The 27,607-nt window shown below is 50.8% G+C and overlaps 1 protein-coding gene across 5 annotated transcripts in view; it reads right to left on the minus strand.

Annotated features, from left to right (window-relative positions):
- Positions 1–27,607, minus strand: part of RPTOR (regulatory associated protein of MTOR complex 1) — a 347,491-nt gene that overhangs the window by 74,927 nt on the left and 244,957 nt on the right. For 4 of the 5 annotated variants that reach the window (XM_007185837.3, XM_007185836.3, XM_057536141.1 and 1 more), the window contains exons 8-13: positions 23,338–23,438; positions 22,652–22,796; positions 14,965–15,040; positions 8,855–8,956; positions 1,969–2,052; positions 435–545 (exon numbers count right to left, since the gene is read on the minus strand). In XM_007185837.3, coding sequence (XP_007185899.1) covers positions 435–545; positions 1,969–2,052; positions 8,855–8,956; positions 14,965–15,040; positions 22,652–22,796; positions 23,338–23,438 — 619 coding nt within the window. The remainder of the gene's footprint in view (positions 1–434; positions 546–1,968; positions 2,053–8,854; positions 8,957–14,964; positions 15,041–22,651; positions 22,797–23,337; positions 23,439–27,607) is intronic. The other variant, XM_057536142.1, reaches the window with a different exon arrangement.

The following is a 27,607-nucleotide window of genomic DNA, read 5'->3' on the forward strand; positions in this document are numbered from 1 at the left end:
CTGGAGACATAGGCTGGGCTGTCATGGCTGAGAAGTGACTGCTAGTGCCGCGGCCTGAGCCTTACAGGTGACAGCCTGGGCCTCCACGGGACTGTTCCCAGGGTCGGGGTTGGGGAGGGAAAGCACTGGCTGGAGACAGGAGACTCATGGGGGGAGGCAGGGCCGAGCGTCCAGAAGGAAGCGGGCAGGGTCATTCGCTGGCTGGAGGGGTGGTTGTGAGTGAGGAGGGGGCAGCGCACAAGAGACAACAGGTGAGCCGAGGGCCAGCGTGACAGACCAGGACTGGGCCCAGGAGAAGCACAGCCTTTCCTGGGAGGGAGGGAGGCCATGGAAGGCGTGAGGCTGGGAGGAGGGAGAACGGACAGTGGGGCTGGGCCCCCCACCCTACTCTCAGCAGTTCTCCTGTTGGGGGAGGGGGGACAGACATTACTCACACTGTCCACGGCGAGGATCTTGGCCCAGATGAAGACAAGGAGAGGCCGCAGCTCCCTGGCTGAGCTCTGGAGCAGCTTCAGCACGTAGGGGAAAATACCCACAGACAAGGCCTGCGAGAGAGAGCACGTCAGCCCCGCGCCGGAGGGAGCAGAGCGCATAGCGTCCTCAGCACTAACGGAGCTGCACGGGGAAGGGTCGTGCCTCCCTCACCTCCAGTCCTTCTCCTAGAAGCGACCCAGGCCTGCCTGCTTGGGCTGCATGAGCTCACGCAGCTCACAAGGTAAGAGACATGCCAGGCCTCCACCTGAGTCTACCTTTGGTGAGCTACATACGGCCTCCCTGCTGGCACCTGGGAGTGTAAGAGGGCTAGCAAGGACTGCTTGTGCATTCTTCCTAATTTTTAGGTTTTCCCTCTTCTCCTTCATGTTGAACTATCAATTATCACTCTTGGTTGACAATATACAATGAAAAAACTTAAATATACATCAATGGAGATAAAATAATATGCTGAACTCCCATGTGCCCATCACTTGGCTTCAATACCATCAACCGAAAGGGCGTGGCGTCCTGGCTGGCCCTACCCACCGTCCTTTCCTGAATGTTCTGAAGCACGTCTTAGGTATCACATTGTGTCATTTGTAAACACTTAGTGTTTATCTCTAAAAAATAAGGTCTCTTTTATGAAAACATGACCACATACCATTACCACACCTAAAAAAATGAACAATTACAATTATTCTTTTTATTTTTGGCTGCGCTGCACCACATGTGGGATCTTAGTCCCCTGACCAGGGATCAAACCTGCGCCCCCTGCATTGGAAGCAAGGAGTCTTAACCACTCGACTGCCAGGGAAGTCTCAACAATTATTCTTTAATAACATAAAATATTCAGTTCATGTAAAATTTCTAATTGTTTCATGAATATTAATTTTTCAAATTTTAACTTTCAAACTTTCATTTGCAAATAGAGCCCTATAAGGTCCAGACCCTGCACCTGGTGGTGGGTCTCCTGAATCCCCTTTTATCTCTAGGTCCCTCTTGATCTCTTTCCCTGGTGATTTACGTGTTGAAAGAATGGATCACTTTTGACTCTATTTTTGTCAGTGTTTTGAACGGCCGTTTCTACTCTCCTGTGAATAGAATGATAGAAAAGTGTTTCAGAGTTGTGCCTAAAACCACAGTGAAAGGACGGCGAGTGAGGCTTCGCCGGCTTCTCCCAGGAGAACACACGCCGTGTGTGGCCAGGGACTCAGCCCAGAGGCTGCCAGCTTCCTGGCCTGGCAGGGGTGAGCTCCTCCCTAGAGTGTCCCTAAAGGACACTTTCTGTTCTGCAAAGGTGAAGCCTAACAGCAGATGGGAAAGGGCCCCCCAACAATGTGACAATGAAGGTGCAAAGAGTGAGGTCCATGGGGGCCTTGCGGGCTTAACGGCCACCCCCACAGTCATCCTCGGCCGCATGGCCAAGGTCCCTTGATTCGTCAGACGGTGACATGGAGTCTTGTGCCTCCCACTGCGGACACGGGAAGCACGCACCAGGCTCACCGCCCAGGGACCCAGGTCCAGAAATCTTCCCAGCAGGTCCAGGGCTCTCAGCCGGTGCACTTGGCTCAGCAGCACCTGGAAGGGAGAAGAGGCGGTGTCACCGCAACACCCCCTGCCCCGGAACACGGAGCCAGGATGAGCATCCCCGGGGGCTGTTCTCCCAGGTCAGCAGGTGCCCCTTTCTCTATGGCTCATGCTTTACACAGGCTGGTAATGCTCCATTTCTTCATGAACAGGTGAACTATGTGCACGCTGTAGGAACTACTAGAACAGACACTTTCTAACCGCATTTAAGAAAATATCCACTGATGACACTGGTCTATCCACTTCCAGACTGTTCTCTATGTACAACGTCCCGTTTGTTCTAAATTTGATAAGATACTATTGTGTTTCTCATGTCCTTTCTGACTAAATGATACCCCCTCACTCTCACTCCACATAGCTAGATACATCTGACCATTAACACTGCCAACAGCAGCACTGAACTTCTTTTCCGTAAATGTGCATAATTCATTTAAACAATCTCCGCATTGCTAGATACTTAAATTATTATCAAATTTTTGCTATTGTAAACAATGCTGTGATAAAAATCCTACCAGGTAGATCTCTGCACATTTACGTTTTTTTCCCCTTCCCCTAGGATAAACTTGAGAAGTAAAATTACAGGGTCAGAGCATACACACTTATATCACCAGATTGCCCTCCAGCTGAACCAACTTGCCCACCAAGCCTTGGCTGATTACCGGGCACCAGGACATGTTTGCTCCGGTGCTCACGGGTTACTTGGCCTTGGGCAAATAACTTCTCTGAACCTTAATTTCCTAATTCATAACACAAGACCCACCCACAAGAGTTCTATTAAATATCAAATTAAAAGCTACCAGGAAAATATTAGCCCATGTTACACTATTATTTGCCAACATGATAGGTAATAATAAAATGCTCTTTTAATCTGAATTTCTTTGATTACAAGTGAGGTTGAATATTTTTTCATAGGTTAATAGGCTATTTCTCTAGTAAACTGCCCATGCATGTCCTTCTTTTCCTACTTAAATGTTTGGCTTTTTCTTTTTGATATGAAAGGATTCTTTGTAAATTAAAAACAGCAACCTCTCCCACGTATTTTTCTCTTTTTTCCTGCATTATATCAAAGTTTTAAACTTTAATGAAGTCATTTATATTGACTTTTCCCTCACGGTGTTTACCCAGAGGTCACATGAACAGAGTCCTGTGATGCAGAGCCCTTCTGCCCACCCCTGTTCCCAGCCACCCAAAGCATGTACAGGGCGCTTACTGTGTGCGGGCGCGGTGCTGGGCGCAACTGGGAACAGCAGGGCCCCCTCCCGTCACCACCTGGCCCAGACACAGACATTCTGCAGCCACACTGCAATAACCATTGAACAGACAACTGGGGGCCACTCCCTACGCTGGGGGTCTGAAAGCTCTCACTCCCAGTGGGTGACGTGTGGGGTTCCTAGGTTCCAGGCAGAGGGGCTGGGAAAGTGTGGGCCTTCCCCAAGGAAGGGCAGGTGGCCAGTCTGATGGAGGAGGCTCCAGAACCAGCCGGACCTGCAGACCAAGCTAAGCGCTTCAGCTTTTCCTAAGAAGAGCAGCAGAGGGACCCGTCCAATGTGCTTGCTGCGGGCAATAGGCTGGCAGAAAGATGGATGGAGGGGTGGGATGGGTGGACTTGACCGTGGCCATGACCGATGGGGAGAAACAGACTCCAAGACAGCTGGCGGGCGTGACCGACAAAGGCTGCTGGAGGAGGGGGAAGAGGGGTCAGGGAAAGGAGCCGCTGGAAGAGAAGATTTGGAATGAGGAAAGAGGAAAGAACAGACGGACAGGCCAGCCAGCCCGGGGTGGTCTGCAAGGGAGAAGCTGGGTAGAGAGACTGGCGAGGGAGGTGGGAGAGAAGGCGGGGAGGTTTTAACTGTGCGCCTGCTCCCGGGAGGTGAGGATCAGTAGCGGGACGTGTGAAGAGGACCCTCTGGCTGCAGGGATGTGGACCGCGGTGTAGGGACTGAACGGGGGTGAGGAAATGGCGCAGCCAGAGCAGTGGTTCAAGGGGCTACCCTCTGAGGGGTGAATACGGGTTGGCGGGAGGAGGGTGGGGAGCAGGGAGGGTCACCAGGTGGGGGACAGAGGAGGTGGCAGGAGATGCTGAGGGAGTGGAAAGAGGGGAGGGGGTCCCGGCAGCACGAGGCTCCTGAGGAGGGGTTCCCGGGTGGAGGGGGGAGGCTGGGGAGCTTCCCCAGGTGGATACGCGGCCCGTGGCCACAGAAGAGGCGAGAGTAGGTGTTCCCAGCCCGCGGGCAGCCCAGGGGTCAGGGAAGCGGAGGTGGCTGGGTTCAGCTGCTGGAATGTCATTTCCCACTGGTTTGGAGCCTGTTTCCACATCGCTATTTCGAGACGGATGATCGAGTGGTTCATTTTATGTTTGGAGAAGTTGAGGTTCTCTAATCAAGAAGCTGGGAGAGGTTATGTGGGGCTGCTCACAGGGGCCTATCTGAACGGGGCCTGATCCCTTTCCCATGTTTAACTCATGGGTTATCACGTGCCACTGCAGTGGAAAGACAGATCTGGAGGGCAAGGTTAGACGGCTGAAAGGCATGGGCTTTGGAGTCAAGCTGACCTGACTATCTCACTTCCTCACACTGTGGCTTAAATCACAACCTCTGGACACTTCAGTTTCCTCATCAAGAAGAGTAGAGATAACATGTGACTTGGGCTTATTTTCAGAATCAAATGAGATGCAGCCTGTCTGGTACAACGCGGTCTGGTATGAGGAGTGTGATGAATGTTAGTCTCGGTGTCAGCATCCAGCTACAGGATGTCTCCATCTCTCAGAAGCGATTTGATTGACTATTTATTTATTTATTGCCGTGCTGTGCGGCTTGTGAGATCTTAGTTCCACCACCAGGGATTGAACCTGGGCCCTGGCAGTGAAAGCGCCGAGTCCTAACCACTGGACCACCAAGGAATTCCCTATTTGTTTTTAAAGAAAACGGAACTGCCGGAGGTTCAAGTCTCTAGAGACCCAGGGCTAGCAGAACCTTCCATTTACTAGGTTTATGAAAGCAGGTGTAATTCCTCAAAAATCAAAGACATCAAACACATCTAACACTTGTAAAGATTCCGTTTACTGATTCCCTTTGTTATTTAAAACACTGTCAATGTGAATAAAGCTCTGTGTTTTCAAGTAAATAGCAGAGCACTTTGCAGTGGAAGAAATGGCAACTTGGGCCAAGAAACCTAACCACGCGTAGTTGGCATTGCTTGTTTCTCATGTGCACTGACCAGCAGTAAGAGGTCTCCATTACAAAGTCTTATTTACAGATGGCAAAAGTAAAAGGGAAACCATCACCATCACTACTGCAATGCGATCTTTCCTGACTCTGTTGTCCGTGTTGACGAAACACACATTAAAGCATCAATACACAGCCCACTTGTCTCAGAGACTCAAGACCCTCAGCAATGCAGGGTTTTGTGCTGTGGGTATTGATGTTTCACTGGAAAATAAACAGCATCAATAACAAGTCCTAGGGAAAATGTCAAGTATTGGTTTTTCTAAACGTTATCGCTTCCTCTGATTCCTTCTGTTGATTTACATTTTTAAAAAATTGAGGCCCAACATAAATTAAAATTACTTTTTAAAAAAAGGACTGGCTTTTGTTTGTATTTGTACTTAAAAAAAAAAAAAATTCCTGTTTCAGTGTGCCTCAGACCCCGGGGAAATTACAGAGATAAATGTTGGTAAACTAAATGAGTTAATGGGATTTCTTTCTGTCTGTGGCAACCCAAACTGAAGATTAATCATGGTGATACAAATACCCAAACTAAAACAGAGCTGCTAGGGCAACAACCTTTCATTTGCCTTGTGCACAAAAAACGCACTCAGGCTTCTGCGCTGAGACTGCTGGATAGAGCTGCTTCTTAAAAACCAGATTCTCAAGCTCCAGTCCTGGCCTGGTGGACCCAGGAATCTGATGATCAGAGATTCTGGAGCCACTGATGAATATAATATGTGTAATAATAACATCCCAGTTATTATCCTGATGCCACCTAATAATAATCCTGTACTTTCAGACCAAAAATTCTATTTGTAAATAAAATGATGTCATGAAAGCAAACAGGGTTTCCTAATGAAATGCCCACACTGACTTGTAGTATCTGTGTAAAGGTAATAACACGGAATCCTGTAAAATTTCTCTCTTCCCTCTCTTTTCCACAACATTGATTCCTCCTTCTCTGCCTGGGGCTTCTTTGCACATGGGCCACTAAGGGAGTGCAGACAGTAATGCTGAGTCCAGGCAGGGCCACCAGACCAGGAGACCACGGGGCCAGGCCTTGCAGTGTGGCAGGGCTCAAGAATCTTCCTTCCCATCCTTTCTGTTGATTTGTATTTTTAAAAGGTGAAAAAGGACATCAGGACTGGGCAGGAAAAGCGTACGTTCATGCTTACATCTACATGAGAGGCTGCAAATCAGCCCAATGAGACAGTTCATTTTACCCCAATGGTCCTCAGTTAATGCCTCTGAGTTTTCGGAGGGAGAAAACGCTCTCTGGCAGTGGAAAAAGTAGCAGGCAGTGGAAAAAGTAGCAGGGATTAGAAAAGCTGTGACGTCTCTGTATTGAAATTCTCTTTCCCTTCAGCAACACTTCCTGACTCGCCAAGGCACTGGGGATAATTTATGGATAATGGGGCCCAGGTTCTGGCAAAATAACTGAATTAATGAGAAAGAAGCCAACACCGCGGGCTACCCCAAATGAAGTAAGCTCTCCTTTGCATTGTGTTGGGTTTTCTTGTTAAGTGCAGGTTCCTGCACTGATCCAGGTGGGACACAGCCCAGACAGACCCCCCCATCAGAATGATGAGGAACCTATGGTTTACGTTCGTCTGAAAGATCGCACAGAAGATGCCCCTTTCTTTTCTTTCAGAGTCATTCCCTCATTTTGGCATCAGGAAGTTGAGTCTTCTCTTTCCCTGAGGGCATGTGGGTTGTAAATGGGACATTAAAGAAAAAGTCAATAGGAGGCCATTTACAACAGGATTGTTTGCCAGGCAGGATTCAGTGCTGGGCATCTTGCCCCTGCTTGGAAAGGACCGGATTTTATCTATCACATTATTGAAATAATAGGAAGGTCGGTGGAGGCTGGCCACAGTCTCCTCTCATGAAAATTCGGATGACCCTAGGAGCTGGGGAGCATGGCAACCAACCGGCCACCGCTGTCCCACAGCCCTGCCTGTCAGCCTTCCACTCGCTGCCTGAGAACTCGTGGGCTCCTGCCAAATGGCGAGTTTTCTTTGTTGCGTTGTTATCGTTGCTTTTTGTTTTGTTTTGAAAATTTGTTTATTGCTCACCTTGCAAACTCAAGATAGTCAAACTAATCTAGAAACACACATGAGGAATACTAATAATTTCTGCATTCTTTTCACAATGTCAGAAAATAAGCAGTCATAAGACAGAAAAAGCACCAAAATATCTCCAGGGAAGGATCCTGGCCAACACCCTGTGCCCACGTAATTATCAAGCCACGAGGACAAGGCTGTGTGGTGGCATTTCCACAACCGCACACACTGCTCTCACTGCTCTGCTGCCTGGGTCCCGGCACACAGTCCTGAGCCAGATGAGACCTCAGTTCTGTCGCAGGCACCTTCCCAGCCCACCATGCGGTCAGCACAGAGCGGGAGAGCAGACCATGCAGGGAGGGGGCCCGCCACGCTCCAGGTGGGACAGGGATCAGCCGTTCACCTATTTTTCAAACTGTCCTCGGCAGCGGGAGACGCTCAGAGAGCGCGTCTGGCCCAGTGAAGATGAATGGTACTTCTGCGAGACGTGGTCAGCAGCCTGGTGAGAAAGTGGGGCCCTCCTTGGGGGAGGAAAGGCCTCGTCCTCGGGCAGGTGAGGCAAAGCAACCTAATCAGCTTTCTGGGGGGAAGGTGATGGTTTTCCCAGCCAGCTCTCAGAATTTAAGACCCTACTTCCTAACTGGACACGGATGTAAATTCCCACCCCCTCCAGCTGCGGGCACGGCCCCTCCCACAACCGTCCACAGTTCTCATCCAAGTTCAGCTGCCGCATCCCCACTGCACACGATCTCTTCCAGGGCCTAAAGTGAATTATTAGGCCTTGGTGTCTACACTGACAGTGGTTTTAAATCTCATTTGACACTGTCTCAGAGCAAAACAGCTTTGCTTATGTCATGACCTGGTCCCTACACCTGCCCCATAAATATACATTAACTGAAACAAAAGTTCTGTGAAAGCTTCCTAAACTTCCTGCTTGTGATGAATTTTGGTATTTTGCCATCTCATTATCCAAAACTTAGCTGGGTGAGACCCACAGAACTGATCTCCCAAACCACTCGTGGGGCACCAGGTGCCGCGTGAACACTGACACAGGCCACACGGGTGACTGCGCTTGACGGCACAGCCAGAGAGTGCAACAGCCCACAGCTACCGCGGGGCACAGCCCCCTGGAAGTGAGCAACCCACAGGTGCCGGGAGTGGTGCCCACGACCTGCGTGTGTAATTTGCTCAGGCTCTCCCATTTTCTCCGCAGTTGATTTGCATCTCATGTCCTTCCAAAGAGAAGGGGCACTGATGCCAGAGCCGTGCTGGAATGGAGCTCGCTGGCAGCAGCACGGGGGATAGAGGGGAGGGCAGCTGACAACAGCCCAGATCAGTGTTTAACTGCGGGGGAGAGGCTTCAGTGACTTTGCCAGGCGAGCCCGGGAGACAAGGAGGCATTAGCTCCAAAGCAGGAGGGCTGTCACACACCAGCACACTCAGCCCCAATAAACTAGTCCCCTCCCGGGCTGCTGCGGAGTTTTCTAGCTCCCTCATCAATCTGGCCTACGCGGAGACACTCACCTGTAAGACAATGGGAAGCTGCTCAGGTGGGTTCCTGTTCTCCACGCCCATCGTGAGCCACACCTGGAAGGCGGTCAGCTGCTCAGCAAAGAAGGGGCTGTGCTGTGGGATGAGCAGAGGATTAGTCAGGGGCCCTCCTTCTTCACCTGGCTCTGCCTTTACACACCGCCCCCACCATCGATTCAGCCGTGTGTCTTTGTGAGGCCCCGACTCCACTCGGCCACCACCATCCAGGTGAGGGGACACAGGGCCGGGCCATAGCAGAGGAGGTGGTGAGACATGGTCAGACCAGGATGTTTCACACGGCAGAGCCAGAGGCTGCATGGACAGACTGGGTGTGGGTAAGAGAGGGTTGCAGTAAGGTTAATGCCGGGGCTTGGGCCTAAACACCCGGAAGTGGGGTCCCAAGACCTGAGGTGGGAAGACTGAAAGAGGAGCACGTTTGGGAGGAGCACGTGGGGAACTCAGCCTGGACACGCTGAGTTTAAGGTGCCTACTGGACACCCGACCGAGACATCAGGGGGACGATGGCCTACATGAGCCCGCAGTCCAGGAGACGGGTCTGGGCTGGAGAGACAGATCTAGTTAAAAGTTAAGTGAGAAACAGAGGGGACCCCGGGCTGAGCCCTGGAGCCCCGCAAGAGTGAGAGGCCAAGGAGATGGAGACACAAGGGCAAGGCCAGCAGAGGGGGATCAGGAGTGGGTGGTGGCCAGGATGCCAGGGAGGAGTGTTTTAGGGAGAGGACATGGTCGGCACCTTCCATGACTGTAGAGGGTCAGGCAGGACCAAGGTCCATAGCTGACAGTGACAAGAAGGGCCCTGGAGACCATTAAGGATGTAACAGGAGGGCCCTGGTAGTGGGCAGAAGCACAACCGGACTGGGTTTAAACAGAAGAAAAGATGATTCAGAGACTCAAGAATAGACAGTTCTTTGCAGGAATCTGGCTGCAAAGGGGAAGGAGAGACATGGGGGGGCAGGGGCAGGAAATTGGATGGGATCACGTGAATAGAAATTTCTTTTTAAAGGTGGGAGAATAAGGGCGAATTTGTAAGAGGGGGAAACTGCTGATGAAGGAGGGAGGTGCTGGGCAAGGGCCTTGGCGAGTGGACGTCTGGCGCACAGGTTGGGGGCAGCACTGCTGGGAGCGGGAGATGCAACACAGACGGGCCGGGATGCAGGACAAGGGCCAACGTGGCAGGACTTACGGAGGATCCCTCTATCGCTCCTGTCTCTCAGCGAGGTAGGAAAAGGAGGTGCTGTGGATGGAGGGGAGAGCGAGCGGAGAGGGGACGGGAAGGAATGAAGGAGATGTGTCTGGGCAGCCCGCCGGGCAGCGTTTAAGGCCCCTGGAGGGTAGTGACCGCAGCAGGTCACAGCGGGCTTCCCCAGCCTGGCAGTGGGGGTGCGGAGGGTGGCTTGTCCTCACGCAGGCACTGCGGAGGGGATGCCTTTAGTGGAGATGACGAGGACGAGGGAAACTGCAGAAGTAGCGGCTCAGGTAGGAGGGGGCCCAGGCTGTCAGAAGGAGGTCCGGGAACTGAGAGACCAAGCAGTAGGACTGCTGGGTTTTCTGTCTTACATAGGCATTTCCACTTAATATGCAGCTCTGCTGTTCCTGAGCTCCAAACAAAGAATTCCAGATCTCTGCCTCTGGCCCACTCCTCTCTGTCCCACTCTGTCTCCCCAGGGGGAAAGCAGGTGTCTGTGTAAGGAAGGGTGGGTGGGAAGGCAGGGATGCGGGCTGTGACCCCAGGTTCCTGCACATGTGGAAGTGTGCGCATAGAGCCCTCCAAGCCATGGGCAGGGCTCCGGCACAGCTGCGAGCCAGACCAGGCGTGTTCCCGCCGCACCCTCCACAGAGGGGCCTGGTGGTCAGAGCCATGGTGCCCCTTGTAAAGAAGTCAGTGTTGCGTGAGAATTCGGCCGAGGACTTTCACACTTAGGAATGCATGTTCTTGCAAAGTCAGTGTACGTGAAGTTAATCAAATTTGGAAGGCAACTTGGGGATTGGGATGGAGCCCCCAAAGTGATTTTCCTGTTTTTAAGTGTGAGTTATTCACAAATTGGTTTAAAAACAATAATCTTGTTAAATGCTCCCTCCCCAGCTGTACTGAGTGAGGGGGACCTTCAGTCTGGGAGGGGAAGTTGGGAAACTCAGATAATTCCACCTCCCCCCATTTCCTTCACTTAGTTTTGCCTTATGGATGCAAACACGCTGCTCATTGCTGAAGAAGCCGCTCCGTCCCGAATGACAAACATTCCTGATCTTTTCACCTAAAGCTGACAAAGAGGGAAAAGCCTTTGCCATCCAAGTATGCTGTGAGGTTTGTCATGCTTCTTAAAGCCACGGGGAAGATGACAAATCAGATCAGCCCCCCACCATAAGCGTGGTTCAGCATTTTAAGCAACACTTCACAGAACAGCTCAAGAGTTGCCCCGTGAGTGCCTGAGATTATTCACAGAGTTGATGTTTTGGGCCAAATCTTCATGATTACCTCCCGGAAATACTGTGTAGATTCTTGGGGGGGGGAAGAAGCAGAACCCAGGATGAGTGTTCTGGAGGAGAGCTCACAGGCCGTGGGCAGAGGCTCTGAGTCATGTGGCCATGCGGCCTGGGCCTCCTGGGACGATTCTGACGCCAGGTGGTCGACCCTGTGGTCAGCCCACGTGTCAGACGGGCTGGGGGGTCTGAAAACAGGCGCCAAGCGCGAAGGACTAAGAGCAGAAAGGCCAGCTCTGGGCACAAAGAGCCACGCCTGACCCTGGGGGCCAATCCACCGCGACTTGTGAGATCACTGTGGGGAGGAGGAGAGCCAGTTCATCTCAACACAGTCCTGCTCTTCTCACCTGCCATCCCCAGTCCAAACACACTTATTTCGGCTGTTTCACAGTAAGTAAAGACTTCTTAAAGGGATACCAAAAGCCCTAACCATAAAAGAAAAAACATTGGTAAATTGGATGTGATAAAACAAGAAACTTTTGTTCATCAAGTAAAAACATTAAAAAAGTGAAAATGAAGTCTGCAGAATGAAGAAAGATATTCACAATGTGTGACAAAGGATTTGTATTCAGAATATAAATAGAACCACTACAAATCGATAAGAAACAGATAACGCAAAAGAAAAATGATCAAATGACTCTAACAGGCAATTTATAAAAGAGGATAGTCAAAAAGCCAATAAAAACACGAAACAGGGCTCAACTCTATTAACCATCAGGGAAATACAAGATAAAATCTCAATGAAATACCATTACATAATGAACCAGAATAGCCAAAAGGAAAAAAAAAAGGTGGAAAACATCAAGTATTGATGAGGACATGGAACAACTAAAACTCTCATACATCGTGGGAAGGACTGAAAATTGACTCACACCCACTTTGGAAAACTGTCCGGCAGTTTGTACTGAAACTGAAAATATGCACACCTGGCGACCAGAAATCCTACTCCTCGTGTGCACACCTAACACTAACGCACCAGAGCACGAGGAATTAGCAGGACCTGGCCACACCCACCCACTCGCCTCAAGCACAAAATTTAGGGGGGCACCAAAAAACACAGTAATTGAGATTAAAAAACACCTTAATGCAATATTTAAGAAAATAAAAATTAATGTAAAAATCTATAATGAACAAAATATCAAAATTTCATAGAAAGACAGGCCCAGCATGACTGATTTCTCCTTCTGTCTCAGGCTCCAGCGTCTCGGCTGGGCAGTGGCCAGCACAGTTCGTGAGGTGCATGGGATGGACCATGACCTTTGGGGTTTCCGCAGTGTGATAGGAGTGAGCTGCAACTGAATGGAGCAAACTTGGCATTGAGTGGAGGCAGCCAGACACAAGGATTCTATTTACCCAAGTACAAACCCCTCAGGGCAGCACACACCCTGGCGGAGGTGGTGGCCAGAGCGGGAGGGGCCTCGGGGGACCGCGGATGGTCTGAGTGGGTGCTGGTTACACGAGTGCGCTCAACTTGTAAATTCACCAAGCTGCACGTTACAATGCCTGCAATCTTCTATGTGTATGTTATGCTTCCAAAAGAATGAAAACTAAATAAAACAGCTAGTGTGTGGCCTCCATCAAGTACCCCTCCCAGTGACAATTTGGTGAGATTATTCCCAGAGGCAGAATCCTGAATCTAGTAGATGAGAAACGAAGCTGAAGACGCTTGAAAGGAGGCCTGGCACTGGAGGGAGGGGTGAGGACACAGAACCGTGGGACTTTATCTGAGAGGTGTGCAGCTCCGACCCCTTGACGGTACAAAGGAACACCAGGCACAGAGCACAAAAAAGCCTGAGTTGTACGAGGTCCCCGAACACGTTTGTGGCGACAGGCCCTGTCCCTGTGGAGGTGGAGCGTGTGAGGAGCAGGAGGCCAGGACTGTTCCCCACGGAGACTTGTCCCTGCCTCAGGGTTTAGGGTCTCCCAGGCAATGCCAAACACATAGGCGAGAGCCAAGTGAAGGCCCTGCCGGCGCCCACTTCAGGGTTCAAGATGCAAGGCCGGCTTCGACTCCCTTGTAAGTACGTTAAAGGAAAGGTGGGTGGAGAGCGGCGAGCTGCTGGAGCAGGCACCGCAAGTGCTGGAGGAGAACCCAGCAGTGGGCACACGGTTGCTTGATGCAGAATTCTTCCAACTTTGCCGTAGGTTTGAAAATGTTCATAATAAAATGGGAAAAAAATTCAAGCAATGAAGGAGGAAAGATAAGATAAAATAGAGAGGGAGGGCCTCATAGCCCAGTTACCCCAGTCTCGGGGGGCATCGAAATCACCTGAGCTAACACACATGCATACAACGCTCCCCCCCGCCACAGACATGCACACACGTACACACATGTACACGGACACACAACCCACAGAGAACACACACACTCATACCCCATAGATATACGCAGGCACACAAATATACATGCACGTACACCCCCCACAGAAATACATATGTACACACACACACACACACACACACACACACACACGCACCCAGGCCCCTGACTCAGTAAGGTTGAAAGCTTCCCTGACGGTCGTGATGTGCACTGAAAGTTAAAAACCTCTGCAGTGACACGTGGGTGCCTCTGGCCGCAGTCAGGGCTTTGTGAATACACCAAGGGTCAAGAACCCTTGCGTCCAGCATGTACCACGTGCCAGGCTCTGTCCTCCAGTCCTCATGTGCTCCTTGAATTGGATACAACTATAGTTCCCGTTTTAAAACAAGGAAACTGAAGCACCAGGGGGCTAAGCTGCCCACTGTGGTCTCTCCAATGGGGCCCGGAGACAACGGTGTGGGGAGAAAAGGCCAGTGACTCCGATCTCCAAGCCCCACCCTCCAACCCGTCCCCTCAGTGGACAGCTTGGAGCCACCTGCTTCCTCCCGGCTCCCCCCACCACTCCCCCCAGTCCCGAACACCTGCCCGGTCCCTTGGAAGGTCAGATGGGGGATCTAATTGTGCTCTAACTTGATGGGTGGCTTTTCTCTTTTCTCAAGGGTTACTTGAGGGAAGGGACCGGGTCTCACCCACGTGCACCCAGATGTGGTGCCTGATGCACAGCAAACGCTCATCAAATGAACAAATCTTGAATGAAAACAGGAGGGGCTGTATGTGCAGGGGACGCAACAGGGGGTTCTTGGTGAGCTGCTGTAACGACCCCCAGGGGGGTGGGGGGAGAGTCGATTTGCCTGCCTCAGGAGCCACAAGTGAAACAACATTAACTCAAGGATGACCAGACCACCACCTAGGAAAGTACATGGGGACCAGACATCCCCTCGGGGCCAAGCCTCAGCCTTAGAGGCTTTACCTGGCCACTGGGCAGCAGGGCCGCAAGTCGAGAGCATCCGTTCATGGTAAAAAGGCTGAGAACCTGGGATCAGGCAGTGCGCATCAAGAAAAACAGACCTATGACAGCAACACTGTAGAGAAGATGTTTTTAAGAGCTGACCATTTCATAATCTAACTTTAACCCCTGGTTGGTGCAATCTTTTAAGCTTCTGGATAATGCATCTTCTCCCAGGTGGGTGAGGGCTGTCTCTGACACCCGAGCAGGGGCTCTGCAGACCAGGTGGCCAGAGAAGCAGCTGCCGCAGTGGACCATGTAGGATGCCCTGGGAGGACTCACCCGAAATGCCGTGCCTTCTTCGATGATGGTCGGCAGCTGGGAGAGACAAATGTCGACAGCCAGGTCCCAGGCTTGCCTGGGGAGAGAGCAGAGAGGAACCCACAAAGCATTACTGACGGGCTCACCCAGAGGGACCCGACAGCAGAGCAGCCCGTGGGTGGCTGAGTCGGGGCAGAGCCGCTGGTGAAGAGCACAGGAGGTGAGGAACTCTCAGCTAGCTAAAGCCATTTTCTTTATGACAGCTTTTCTCTTCAAATTGAAAGGAGAAAAAGCTCAGGAAAAATAAAGAGACTTGTCCACTTTCTAACGCAGTTTCTGCCCCCAACTTGAGCCCACCTAGTGCGGCAGCCTGCCCACGCTGATGGCAGCTGGGGCACTGGGTGACCGGACCATGGCAGCATCACACACAAACCTGCCATGAAAGGCCGTGGTCAGGCCAAGGCGCTTCACCAGAGATGGGCCAGGTGGGGCTGGGAGAAAGGGTCCGCCTTGGCCCACCCACTGCCAGGCCCCTGCACCCCTCTGTGGGTGGTCGGCACCTGTGCCCAACACAAACCACTTGGGACAAGACAGGTGGTGCTCTGTACGCTGGGGATGCAGCAGCCTCTTTGATGAGTAGGCCTGGCCACCTTCTCCAACTTCCTGTGGCGCCGGACCCAGCTCCGCACGCTTACAAGATGTGCAAGACAAGGTGGTGCCGACTGGGTCATGGTGTCACCTCCCCAGGGTCAGTTTCACCACCTGTGAGGCAGGCTAAAGATCGTGTCTCCCACACAGGGTCCCATGAAGGCCTCAGAGGGTGGCTGACATGGAGGGACACAAACAGAGGCCTGCTATTTCCTGGCAATGTTTAACACCGATTCTAAACTGGACACAAATGATCCTCTTACTTTCTCTGTGGTCCCAGATCCAAGTGCGGATTCCCAAGGATATAAAGATTTTCTCACTCTGACCCCCCCTTTCTTTTAGAAACATGCTCCTCGTAGAAAGAAAGTGATGGTCAGAACAAGGGGTTTAGTTTCCGGTATTGCAATCTCTTCCCAGCGCAATTTCCTGACACGCTCAAGGATTCCATGTTAGGTTTATTGAGACTAATAACTGCCTGTTTGTGTGCAAGAGGCACCTTTTCATGGGTCTTCATAAAGGATCAAAACAAGAATGAAAAATGAAAACATGCAGAAAAACAGTAAAAATGTAAGATGAACAAAAGACTAGAGAACTCTTTTTCATTTTTCAAATATGTGGAATATATTTCTTTTTTCCCAGGCTGGCCCCTTCTACACAAGCACGCCCTTCCCCCACCAATCTAATTAAGAGGCAATCAGGAGATAATCAAAAGTTCCTCAAAGTGCGGGCAATAAATAGCTCCCATATGCTCAATAAGTGCCCAGACTGCAGGCGAAATGGTTATTCTGCAGCATTGAGGGAGACGCTTACTCTCTGTTAAGACAGAAGTCAAGTCAGTTATTGCAATTAAGCTCTATAAAGATTCCTTGAATTTAATCAAATAAAAAGTTTTAACTTCAAGAGTTAGAAGAAAGTGTCCACCAGTTGGGGGGAGGTGACGTGGGCAGAGGGGGTCCAGGGCAGCTGGTGGTCTTGCTACAGCAGCTACACAGTGGGCACCCTGAAACTGCACCTTCTGTAAAGCTGGCTTCTGTGCCCTCTTTCAGAACCATCTCCTCAAAATCACGAGGCAAGAAGAATTATAACCCATTAAAGACGTCCCTGCTGGGGTGTCCTAGACAGAGTATCAGAGGAACTAGGCTGCCCTGGCGAGACCTACTACTGCCGCCTCAGTCCTTTCCAAGGAGCGAAACAAAACCTGACGCAGCTGCAGCGGGGCCTGGGCGCAAATCTTCTGAGAAGTGTGGCCCGTTGGGCCTGCCGGCTCCCCAGGGTTGGCCCCCACCTGGGTCCAATCACTCAGTGAGGTCGAGTCCCACCAGCCAGAAAAGCAGCTCAGAGGAGACTGCTGGCTTGAAAGGAAGCCCCGGAGGAGGGACTCGCCTGTGTCACCGGGAGCAAGGCAGGGCCATGACTGGAGGGGCACAGCTGTTTAAGTGAGAGGGGACAAGGGACTTCGTTCAAGGCACCGAGGAGGACAGGAGGAAAGGAGAGGGCGTGGGAGAACACCTAAGACCTACTGGACACCGAGGGGCCAAACAGACTGCCAGCCAGCAGTGAGGCTGCAGCGAGCCCCAGGCCGAGGCCGGGAGAGAGCAGCAGGCTGGCACTGGCCTAGCCGGCCTCCCTCTGGGGCCTGTGGTCGTTGATTCTGTACAAAAGGAAAGGGTCAGCTTGGGGACCTCAGTTCCCATCAAGCCCTAGATCACATGGCAGCCTTTTCAGCAGCACGACGGTACCCTCTGCTGAGCATTTACTCAGTTGGTTAAAAGTGGCTACATTTTCTAGGGTAAAATCAAAACGAACTTGGAGTCTTAATTTGGGATTCTCACTAAGGAAAAGTGGGAAAGCAAGTCCTGTAAAACCTTGAGCCGTGGCACCCAGGCGAGCATGGAACTTGGGAGATGTCCACGTTCGCACTTCCCACAGCCCCTGTGACCAGCCGCACAGGCTGCGCCCCCAGGGAGGGAGGATCCCGGGCCTCCCCACCCCGAGGCGCAGACCAGCCGGGCTCTGAGCCGTGGGTTGCTGATGAATCATGGCCTGGAGAACGTGCCATCCAGGCAAGAGCTCGGGTTTTCAGGAAACGGGCCTAAGATGGCAGGCACCCAAGGAGTGGGCCGGGAGGACAGCCTTCCAAGAGCGCCCGGCTCCATCTGCACTGATCAGTCAGCCAGCCAGGCTCGCTCGATGGGAAGGAACGCACAGGTTATTACCACGGAGAAATGCAAGGTTTCAGGACCTGCTGAAATTGAAAGTGAAGGCAAACGGCTCCCCGATGGCTTGGCATCAAAAATTAAACAGAAGCCGGGTGCTGAGCATTTCATCATTGGCACCCCCGCCTGAAACAAAGTGTGAATGTGTATGACTTTGTGTTTTAACCTCAATTTTTGTTAGGCTTTGTTCCCTTCCTCCCCCTGCTGAAAATTCAACCTTTCCATCACCACCCAAGGAATATAGTAACTAGATGGTAAATTATTTATTCCAAATGCTCTTTCCAACTACCTTGGCTGTGCACTCCCTGGGGACGTACAAACTTTCGTCTATTTACGAGGCGGGAGAAAGAGCTATGGGCATTGTTGTTGAGTGTTTCATCACCCGAATGAGCTCTGCTGAAAGCCCATGGCAACGCTTCACTGGCAAGGAGCCCATGTGGCACCTCGGACCTCAGGGGCGGCTGGCAAACCTGAGTGCAGGCGAGTATGACCTTCCAGGTTTCCGGGCCTCACATTCTCCTGCCTTTGCATCTGAGCCCACTGCCTGTTCCCTCCGCTCTCCCACCTCCCCTAAGGACAGGACTTTGAGCTGGACACCTGCCACCCAGGACAGAGACCACATCCCCAGCCTCCCTAGACCAGGCACCACACACGGCCGCGGGGAAGAGCGGAGATCCGTGTCCCTCCCGTGAGCCACTCAGCTACACAGGAAAGAGGAACAAATCCCCATTTGTAAAGCCACTGGATCTGGTGTTACCAACTGATATTCCAACCACTACCTTTAACTACCCCCAGGGGAGGAGGGAAAACATGTGGCAGTCTTTCCATCTTAACCAAGTCAGTGGCCCTCAACGTGGCTGCATGCCCTATACAGCTGCCTAACCCAGTGTTTATACCAAGTATTTCTGGTCTCTGACTTGGCATGAGACAATTCTGCATGATGTCGTAAAGAAATAAAGGTTATCACCCACCCTGAGTAGTTTTCTCCTCCCTAGATCTACAACACGGTAGCACGGTCCAATCAGAGGGCCGTGTTAAATGTGGCGGCTGGACACAATACCAGGACCCCACATAGTCTGACCCTGAGCCTGTGTCTGCAGTGACACGAGGGCCACGTGCAAGGGCGTGACGCCCACCTGGAAACGCACAGTGTGTCCAGGCTGGGTCGCCAGTGCTTGATACTCAATAAATAGTCAGGCATGATTTCATACCTTTTTAGAAAGGCTTTTTATGTTCTTTACAAGGCCTCCCAGTGTCCTGTGCATAGTGAGTATGCAACTACTTGTTAAATTATCCCTGCAACTGTTGTTTCAGTAACAATCCTGTTTGCTGTACATTTGCTGTACAGTAACAAATATGGGACGAGTCTAATGCATGTGAATGATTTCCAACTCAGGATTTTAATGAGCTCTTTCTACAACATTTAAAAAATACCAAATGAGATCAAGTGCAGGTACTAAACCTCAGGGAATTCTACTAGTTACATTTTTTTTCATGCAAAGAAGCACACAATGATTCTTCTGTCTCCAGTTTTGCATTTTTGACAAGGGAGACTTCAACCTTAATAACTTAATTTTAAAAAATAGCTTTTAGTGTTTCAAAGGCTTAAAACATCTACATGTAGATTTTTAATTACAAAAGTAATATCTACCAACTTTTAAAAGGGAGCATTCTCATTCCAACCTCCTGTCCTGATATTAGCACCATTAGCATCTTGTTATAATTCTATCCAGCCCTTTTCCCATGCATAACAGAGAGGTAATGATACTGCTGATACAGTCTGGTGTTCTGTTTTTGTCATTTAACATATATTTTGTATAATAATAAATAATCTTCACAAACAAAGTTTTAAGATGGCTTACATTTTTTCAAATATATGTATCTCAATTACATCCGCATTCTGTTAGGTACTGAGATTCTCCCCGGTTTCCCCTTTTATAGCTAATATTCTGACAAACGGCATTCTTTTTCAAAGCCTCTCTGACTGTTTCACCAGTCCCGTTCCTTGGTTCTTCCTCAGCAACCTGCTTAGTCCCTCTCCTGAGCTGGAATGGGTGGATGCCAAGTGCACAGGGCAGCAGGGGCTGGAGTGAAGCGGGAGATGTCAGGGTCCAACAATGCCGGCTGGGAATGTGCTGGTCCAGGCTGGGTCAGGGGTCAGGCCGCCTCCCTGTCCAGGGCTGTGATCCCCAGAGCCCTCCCTCACAGCATCCTAACGCTGACCCCCACCTCTGAGTCCGCTTCCCAAAGAACCCAACGTGCAACAACCAGGATTCGCCTAAAAGGGAGCGGGGAGGGTATCAGGCCACAGACAGTGCGCTTTGCAGGATGGAGGGACTAGGTTGTACTCAAGTCTTCAGGGTGCATATCAGCTGCAGAGGGGCCCTGGAATGCGCAGGGAAGTTGGAACCAGGGAAGTAGAAAGACCCCAAGGGTGCATGTATGACTGCTAGCAATTCCACGCGCCCCGGGATACCCGGGAGGCTTTCCACATGTTTATCTGGGTCTCTGTGGGTTGCTGTGTTAGCTCACGTTTCTCTGTACAACAAATAAATACAAATGAGGATTTGTTTTATGAGATTCATGGAGAGCTAAACTCGCAGGCAAGAGGGCCATATTCCTAGTTTTAGAGGAGGGCATGGAAAGGTATCAGTAACAGAGACGGGAGGGATTATGAGATGCTGCTGTTAGACTTTGGACCTTATATTAAACAGCACTTATACAAATCCCAGAATTCAGAAATGTTCTAAGAGGCCAATACTAGAGAAAGATCTGTGGGATGATGAAGAGAGACAGGTGTGACTGTTCCGCACCGGCCATCTCTGCGTGCTTCCTCCCTGGGTCCCCTTCTCCTGCTGTCATCTTCCCTGTCTGTTCTGTCTGCTCTCTGCTCAGGCTGTGCTCCTTACTCTCTTCTCCGGGACAACACGTTGTTTTTCACTCTTTGCAGCTGAGCACATCTTAGAGGAGGCAGTTTTATATCCAGAGAAACATGCACAAGAAGGAAGACTGTCCCATGGACTTGGTGGGGTGGGCAGATGGAGGGAAGGACATAGGCCGCTTCTCGCTAAAAGCTGGCGCCTCGCGTCCACCCTGTATTTCCTCCTCCTGGGGGGAATTGCTTGGCCAGTGGCCCCAGTCACCCAGGAGGCCGTTCACACTGGGCAGCTGGTGTGATGCCCTTTTCCTGTGGCTTAACTAGTTTTCCATCCATGACTAGTCGCAGCACTGACCCTGTTCAGCTCTTTTTTCTTTTTCTTTCCTTTTTAATAATAGATGTTTTATAAAAACCTGGTTCAGAAAAAATAGAATTTAAGGCATCACTTTACTTAAAGGATAAGGCTGTTTTGAGGATCTCCTCCTTCAGAAATGTGGGTTTTCTTTCTAATTATTTATCCTAAGCATTAGAGAGGCTTTTCAACCCCATCTCCCCAGTTCTAATCTTCATGGAGTGAAGGAAACTGCGTCTGCTGTCCTGCCACTCTGTTCACACAGGATCTAAACTGCTGCACAGAGACTCTTTGTGCGGTCTACTCCTATTTCTCTGTTTCTCCATAACTTGTTCTCTAGTTTAGTCTATAAGCTCTTCCAAAGGATATGGATGAGGCATGTTTTAACTTGATTTCTGTTTATAGTCTGGTGCTTGGCCAGCATAGTGCATCTTGATTTATCTCACAGATAAGAATGTTAATTCCTGATTTTCCTTGAGTGGATGAGAGGAGGTGAGTTTACCACCTTCTTCTTAGTTCTCTGGGTTTACAGAGTTGGGGGAAAGTGGCCATGCACATATTAAAAAAAAAAAAAAATCACTACCCAAAATAAACCTGACCATGAAAATACACCATAGAATGGTTTTTAGGGCTAAACTTAAGTGAATTACTCTTTTTAAATATTTTGTATTAGGATTTCTCTCTGGATATAACTAAGACACATTTTCCTTTGTTACTGCCCCATTTTAGTACTTCCTCAAATTCTGCTTGTGTCACAAAAGCAAGGAAACAGGAAGAAATCAAACGCCTTCAGATATAATGTCTAGATTCAAAACAATTTCCATTATTACTGCTGTTATCATACTGTACTTACTACTAGCAGTAGTGTAAGGAGCAGTAATCCAGTTTTGTTTTGTTTTTTTTTTTTAATATCTATTTATCTATTTGGCCGCGCCGGGTCTTAGTTTGGTATGCGGGATCTTCGTTGCAGCGTGTGGGATCTTTAGTTACGGCATGTGGGCTCTTAGTTGCAGCATGCGGGATCTAGTTCCCTGACCAGGGCTTGAACCCAGGCCCCCTGCACTGGAAGCGCAGAGTCTTAACCACTGGACCACGAGGGAAGTCCCAGTAATCCAGTTTTGAAGGAAATTTATAATCAACATACAAGCATCATAAAGATCACACTCGTGGGTGTGTGTGTGTGACAGCGTGTGTATATGTGTGAAATAAGCATGCAAATTAACTGGTCATGAACCCAACAGTTTTAATTCTCTGGAGCAATCTTGGATACACTTCATGAATTCAGCTGGCAGTTTCTTTCCTCAATACCAATCCCTACAGAGTCAGAAACTCACCCGCAGGCCCTCTCCGCCCCGAGCTATGAACTGCAGGGCCTCTGTAGGCACTCGTCCCGCTCAGCCCTGGATGACCCTTAGAGGCACCTGCACTTCTGCAGGGGACTCAGGCAGAGCTGAGGGTCGACCTTATTAACTTGTGTACACCACTCAGGCCTCCACGTTCGGAGCCACGTCTTCCTATTTTGTTCAGATAATTCCCTTACACTTGGACTATCGCAGAAACGGGAAAACCATGCTCCTTAGAGAACCTGATGCTGGTCTGGGGAGAGACACTTACCACATGGCGTGCATGTACGTGGGGGGCAGGCGTGGGCTGCTGACGGGGGTGCAGTTATACGACCTCATGATCCTTTCCGCCAATAAAAAATTTCGAAACAGACTAGCCACCAACAGGTCCTGTCTGAAGAGCTTCTGGAAGAGATCTGAGGGCAGAGAAAAGATAAAAAGGTGACTTCAGTGACTCACGTCCAGCATTTAAAGCCAAATATACAAATTTACTGTCCTTCTACCAGAAGTTGCAACAAGCAGGTTGGAACTGACATGCACATTCGCCACTGGCAGCACCTACATGACACACGTAATGTGAACAAACAGCAGAACCCAACCAACCGGTCACAGAAAAACATGAACGTGTCTTATACTATAGTAGTAATTTGGGTTTTAAGAAATATGGATGGTGTGTGACTAGGAAGGCAGATGAGCCCTGAATCTGCCCTGAAAACACTGAGGACCTGAGCAGACGCTTCTCTGAACTCGCCCTGCAGCACTGCTCTCAACCTGACGGGCGATTCACTTCATCCTCGCAGAACCTTTGGGGCCCCTGCCTTCTCCCGCCCACCCCCTCAGGTTTCTTCACTGAGGGGAACTCAGTCCTCCCATTCGACTTCTCTCACACCCCAGCGCCAGAGTCTCCTGACTCCGGGGCAGCAGCCTTCCCGCCAGCCCACGGCCAGGCAGCCTCACCCCGAGGAAGCACGTTCCACGCGATGGTGTCCGTGATGGCCGTGAAGATCCAGTTCAGCTCGCCCAGGGGGGTCCTCCTGTCGTTCAGCCGCCCGGGGATCCTAGGGAACACAAAACGGTCACGGAGGTGGAAACAGGTGACACAGGCAGGAGGCGGTGGGGAGAGAAGGGGTGAGGGGACGACGACGCGTCAGACGGGGGTTGGGGGGAGGCTCGGCCACGCCGGGAGGACCTCCTTGCCTCGCCGTGATCTTTGAGACTCCTGTACGTCTAACCTCACATCTTAAAACTCAGCCTCCACTTCACTTTCTTCCCTTCCCCATCTGCACAGGAGCAGCGGGTGGGCCCCTCCGGCACCCCCGTGTGACAGCAGGCACAGAGCTCTGCCGACCAGGCAGGCCCCCGGGGCCCGGGAGCCCCCCACAGCCTTGCTCTCAGCCTGCAAGTGGACGGGCCCCACACCCTAATCAAGAAACTCCTGTCGGGCAGGACACGGGTCACCTCCCAGAAGCCGAGGGCAACGGGAAGACCTCTGTGGGCCCAGCTCTTCACCACACAATCCTTCACCTGTTCAACATCAAATCAGACTTAGTCAGGCCTAGATTCCACCTCTTAAATTCACACGTAGTCCTGGGCGCAGCATCGCTGGACTGAAAATGCCAGCGGTGAGGATGTGAGAGGTGGGCCAGCAGCATCACAGGCCTCCCAGTGGGGCGTGTGAAGGGAGCTGGGCTTGCTTCCCCGGCCCCCGTGGGGAAATTCGAGCACAGGAAGAAAAAACGCAACAGACAACCGGGCGACACTCTTTTGTGTGATGCTCAATTTGCGGCCACTCACATACGACGCCTTGGGTGTATGAGCTGGCACAATCCTTCTGGAAAGGACAGACACACGAAGGACAGAAAACATCTGTATCCTTTCCTCAGTAAGTCTGCTCCCAAGAATCAATCTTGAACCAGAAACGAAGAACGTGGAAACAAGGTATGTTTTGCAGTGTTTTATTTATAACAGTGAAAAGTCAGAAACTACCTATGTGACTGATAATAGAGAAATGATTAATTATGGAACAACCACAATGAAATAACTACAAGCTATTAAACTGTTGTTTATGAATATTTTAATGATATGGGGAAAAAGACTGCTTTGTAACCTTAAGTAAAGAAGCGGGACAAATATCGTGCCGTCATAATTACACACAACATGTGCAAGGAGAGCCGATCAAGAGGAAAGCCCCGCAGTGAGGCAGTGGCGACACTCTCCTTGTCTTCACATCTGCACGCAGTCAGCATTGGCTGCCACGCCTCTGCCCACTCACCCGCCTCTCGCTCTGGCAGCTGGTGGTGACAGGACGGCGTTCTTGGAAGAAGGAGGGTCTGCTGAGGTCTATTTCCAAACCTGGACCAAGCGCATCATGGGTGTGTGCAGTGCCCCTTGAGTCAGGTGAAGCAACACAGCCCCGGCTGGCTCCTTGGGGTTTGACCCTTGGGAAAGGCCGCTGCATCCCCAGCGGTGAGGAGATGCTCCTGAGACTTCCCGCCCTGCTGCCGGCACTGCGGCCGAGCCATCGGAGGGAACAGAGGCCACTCCTTGTCAGGCGGAGGTCAGTGTGCATTTAGGTGTGTTTTTAAAATCCTCATCTTGTGACGATCGCTGGCAGATAAATGCAAAACTAAGACTCCCACTATGATCTCCTGAAAATTCTACTGATGTCTTTCACTAAAGCTCATCATGAAACCACAGACCAAGCCATCTGCCCGACGGATTTCAGACAGACCTGGGAACCATTCAAAGTGATTAATCAACCAATCATTGCAAGACCCATCTGCATTTGGCAGCCTGGGATGACAAAGGTGGAAGTGAGTCCCACTTCCCTCCCTTTTCATGTCATTTAGAATTAAGTCACTTCAAAAAAAAAAAAAAAAAGAATTAAATCACTTCAGAAACTACTTGTTTCCGTTTTCCTTTCTGTAGTTGATCCTAAGGACGTCAAAACCCAACCCGCTCTGGAAGCCGTCTGGGTCAGCGATGCAGGGCCACGAAGAAAGGCACAGCACAGTGTCAAGCTCAGGACACATTTCGTTACACAAGTTTCTTTCACCTAACTCTCCCCCCCAATTTCATTAATAATCAAGGTGGTTCTTTTAAAATTTAAACCCACAGTGTTAATCAAGGACTAACTTTTATGTGAAAAGCACAAAAAGCTATAGTTTAGGAACAGATCATGGAACTGGGAGATGAGAAAAACGAACTCTAGTCCCAGCTGTGCATGTCTGGGTAACTTCTGGCGTCTTGTTTCTCTGCTCTGAGTCACCCAGGTTAACCTCATATGCAAAATGGGGACCAAAATAAAGTGGATAGCACTTCCAAAGAAGATGCAGCAGAGAGCCAGCAGACACTTCCTTGGAAAATGCATGCCACCTCCTCAAACTCCTCATCACCGCTGTCTGCCGTTGGATTTATTCTCACCTCCCCCGACATCTGGGTTCACCTACAGCTTCCAGCACTGCCCACTGTGTGGAGCCTGACTCCAGCAATGGCGACTCTGCTTCTGGATCTTACAAGATGACCCAACCTGAGGTGTCTGCCTTCACCCCTTGCTTGTTGTCTTCACAGCTCAAATTTAACATGTCTAAAATCAAGCTCATCCTCATTACTGCCATCTTCTTCTCCCCTGTAGCATGTGTCCTCGCTCCAAGAGTCCCCGTGGATTCTCTTCCATCAGAGCTCGAACCCTCAGAGACAGGGCCCACTCATCTCTTCCCCAAGTGTAGCTTGTGTTTCCTGCTTCTTGCAAGGCACCTCTTCCACTGCTTTTTGGTAACCACTCCCACTGCAAAGGTATCCTCAATGGCCTTCTTGATCCAATTCATACTAGGCAGGGTGATGGCCCCCGGTATACCTTTGTTCAAAAATCTACAGGGTTCTCTGCTTACTGCTGCAGTGATTTCAAATAGTTCCCTCTATTTCAACAAAATCTCACTTGGAATAAAGGAAAGCAGAGTTCCTCCGGCTGGAGGGGTGGGGGCTGGGAGCCACCAGCTTCCCAGTGGCCCACACCTCCCCAGATGGGCCACTGCGAGGCCTCTCCAAGGAGCAAGGGTGAAAACACTGCCAATGGAGTTGGGTAGAAAGTTTCCACTTGGCTTCAAAGCCATCAACTTGACACAATGAACTTTGAAACTAGTTCCCTCTGGTTGGGTCCATTACCTCGCAGTTGGACAAAAATATCAAACTCAGTCTCCTCTCATTTGCCCACTTGCAACAGCCTCCCACCTGCCTTGGGCTGGTTCTGGCTCAGTCTTCACAAGTGAAGCCCAACTTCCCTGTCCATGAAGATGTCTTGACCACAACAGCCTTTGCTCAGGTCCTTTTCAACTGCATCTCCCTCGGGATTTTTTTGGCAGCCCACCGATTGCTTACTTTTCTTTTTATTTATTCAGTGTTGCTCCATGCATGTTAATTATCTGTGTAACTAGGTAATAAATTCCTTGTAGGCAATGACTTACTTTCCTCGATGTAAATCAGTCTCTTCACAGATTCTGGTGGAGTGCTGAGCACATGCACGAGCTCACAGCCCACACTTCTGACTCATGTTACTTCCCTACTTAAGAACATTTGCTCCCACTTGGCCAGCAGCTCCCTGAACCCCGTGTGGTGGAGGGACTGACATGGAGGGGCACCGCCCAGACCCCCCAAGAGGGGCTGGCTGCTCAGCGGGAGGAGTATGGTCGGGTACACCGTGCAGCTGGGAGACGAGCCCGTCTCAGCCGTCAGGCTGGCCCCAGCTGATGATCCCCGGGCCAGAGGTGCGGGGCCTCCACAGGCGGCCTGTGCTCCGCAGCTCAGCATCATGGCCGCGACTTCTTCGCCTCCCTCCCGTGCTTCTCCCCAATAAGCTTGTGTCCCTTGTCTCTGTGTCTGCCCCCATCAACCAGCCAGCACCGTGGTCTGGGGTAGATGTCTCACCCTGCCTGTCCTCACCTCCGTTCGTTACTTTCTGTGTCTCCCCAGCTTCCTCTCTCGCCAACACGCCGATGTCTAGCTACACGGAACTTGTCCTCCTCAAACAGCTCACGTGCCTCCAGACCTGCGCAGACGCCCTCCTGCCTCCCTGGCCCAGGGGTCCCCCCAGGCTTTCAGGTTCTGCTCTGAGGCCCCCACAGAATTCCGTAAACGACAGCTGGTGCCCGGGCTACGTCTCCCACTAGGCTTGGGGCTCTTGGACGGCAGGCCCACGTGCTTCCTCATGCTAACCTAGTGTTCACACATA

This window comes from Balaenoptera acutorostrata, chromosome 20 (genome assembly GCF_949987535.1).
Source record: "Balaenoptera acutorostrata chromosome 20, mBalAcu1.1, whole genome shotgun sequence".
NCBI lineage: Eukaryota > Metazoa > Chordata > Mammalia > Artiodactyla > Balaenopteridae > Balaenoptera > Balaenoptera acutorostrata.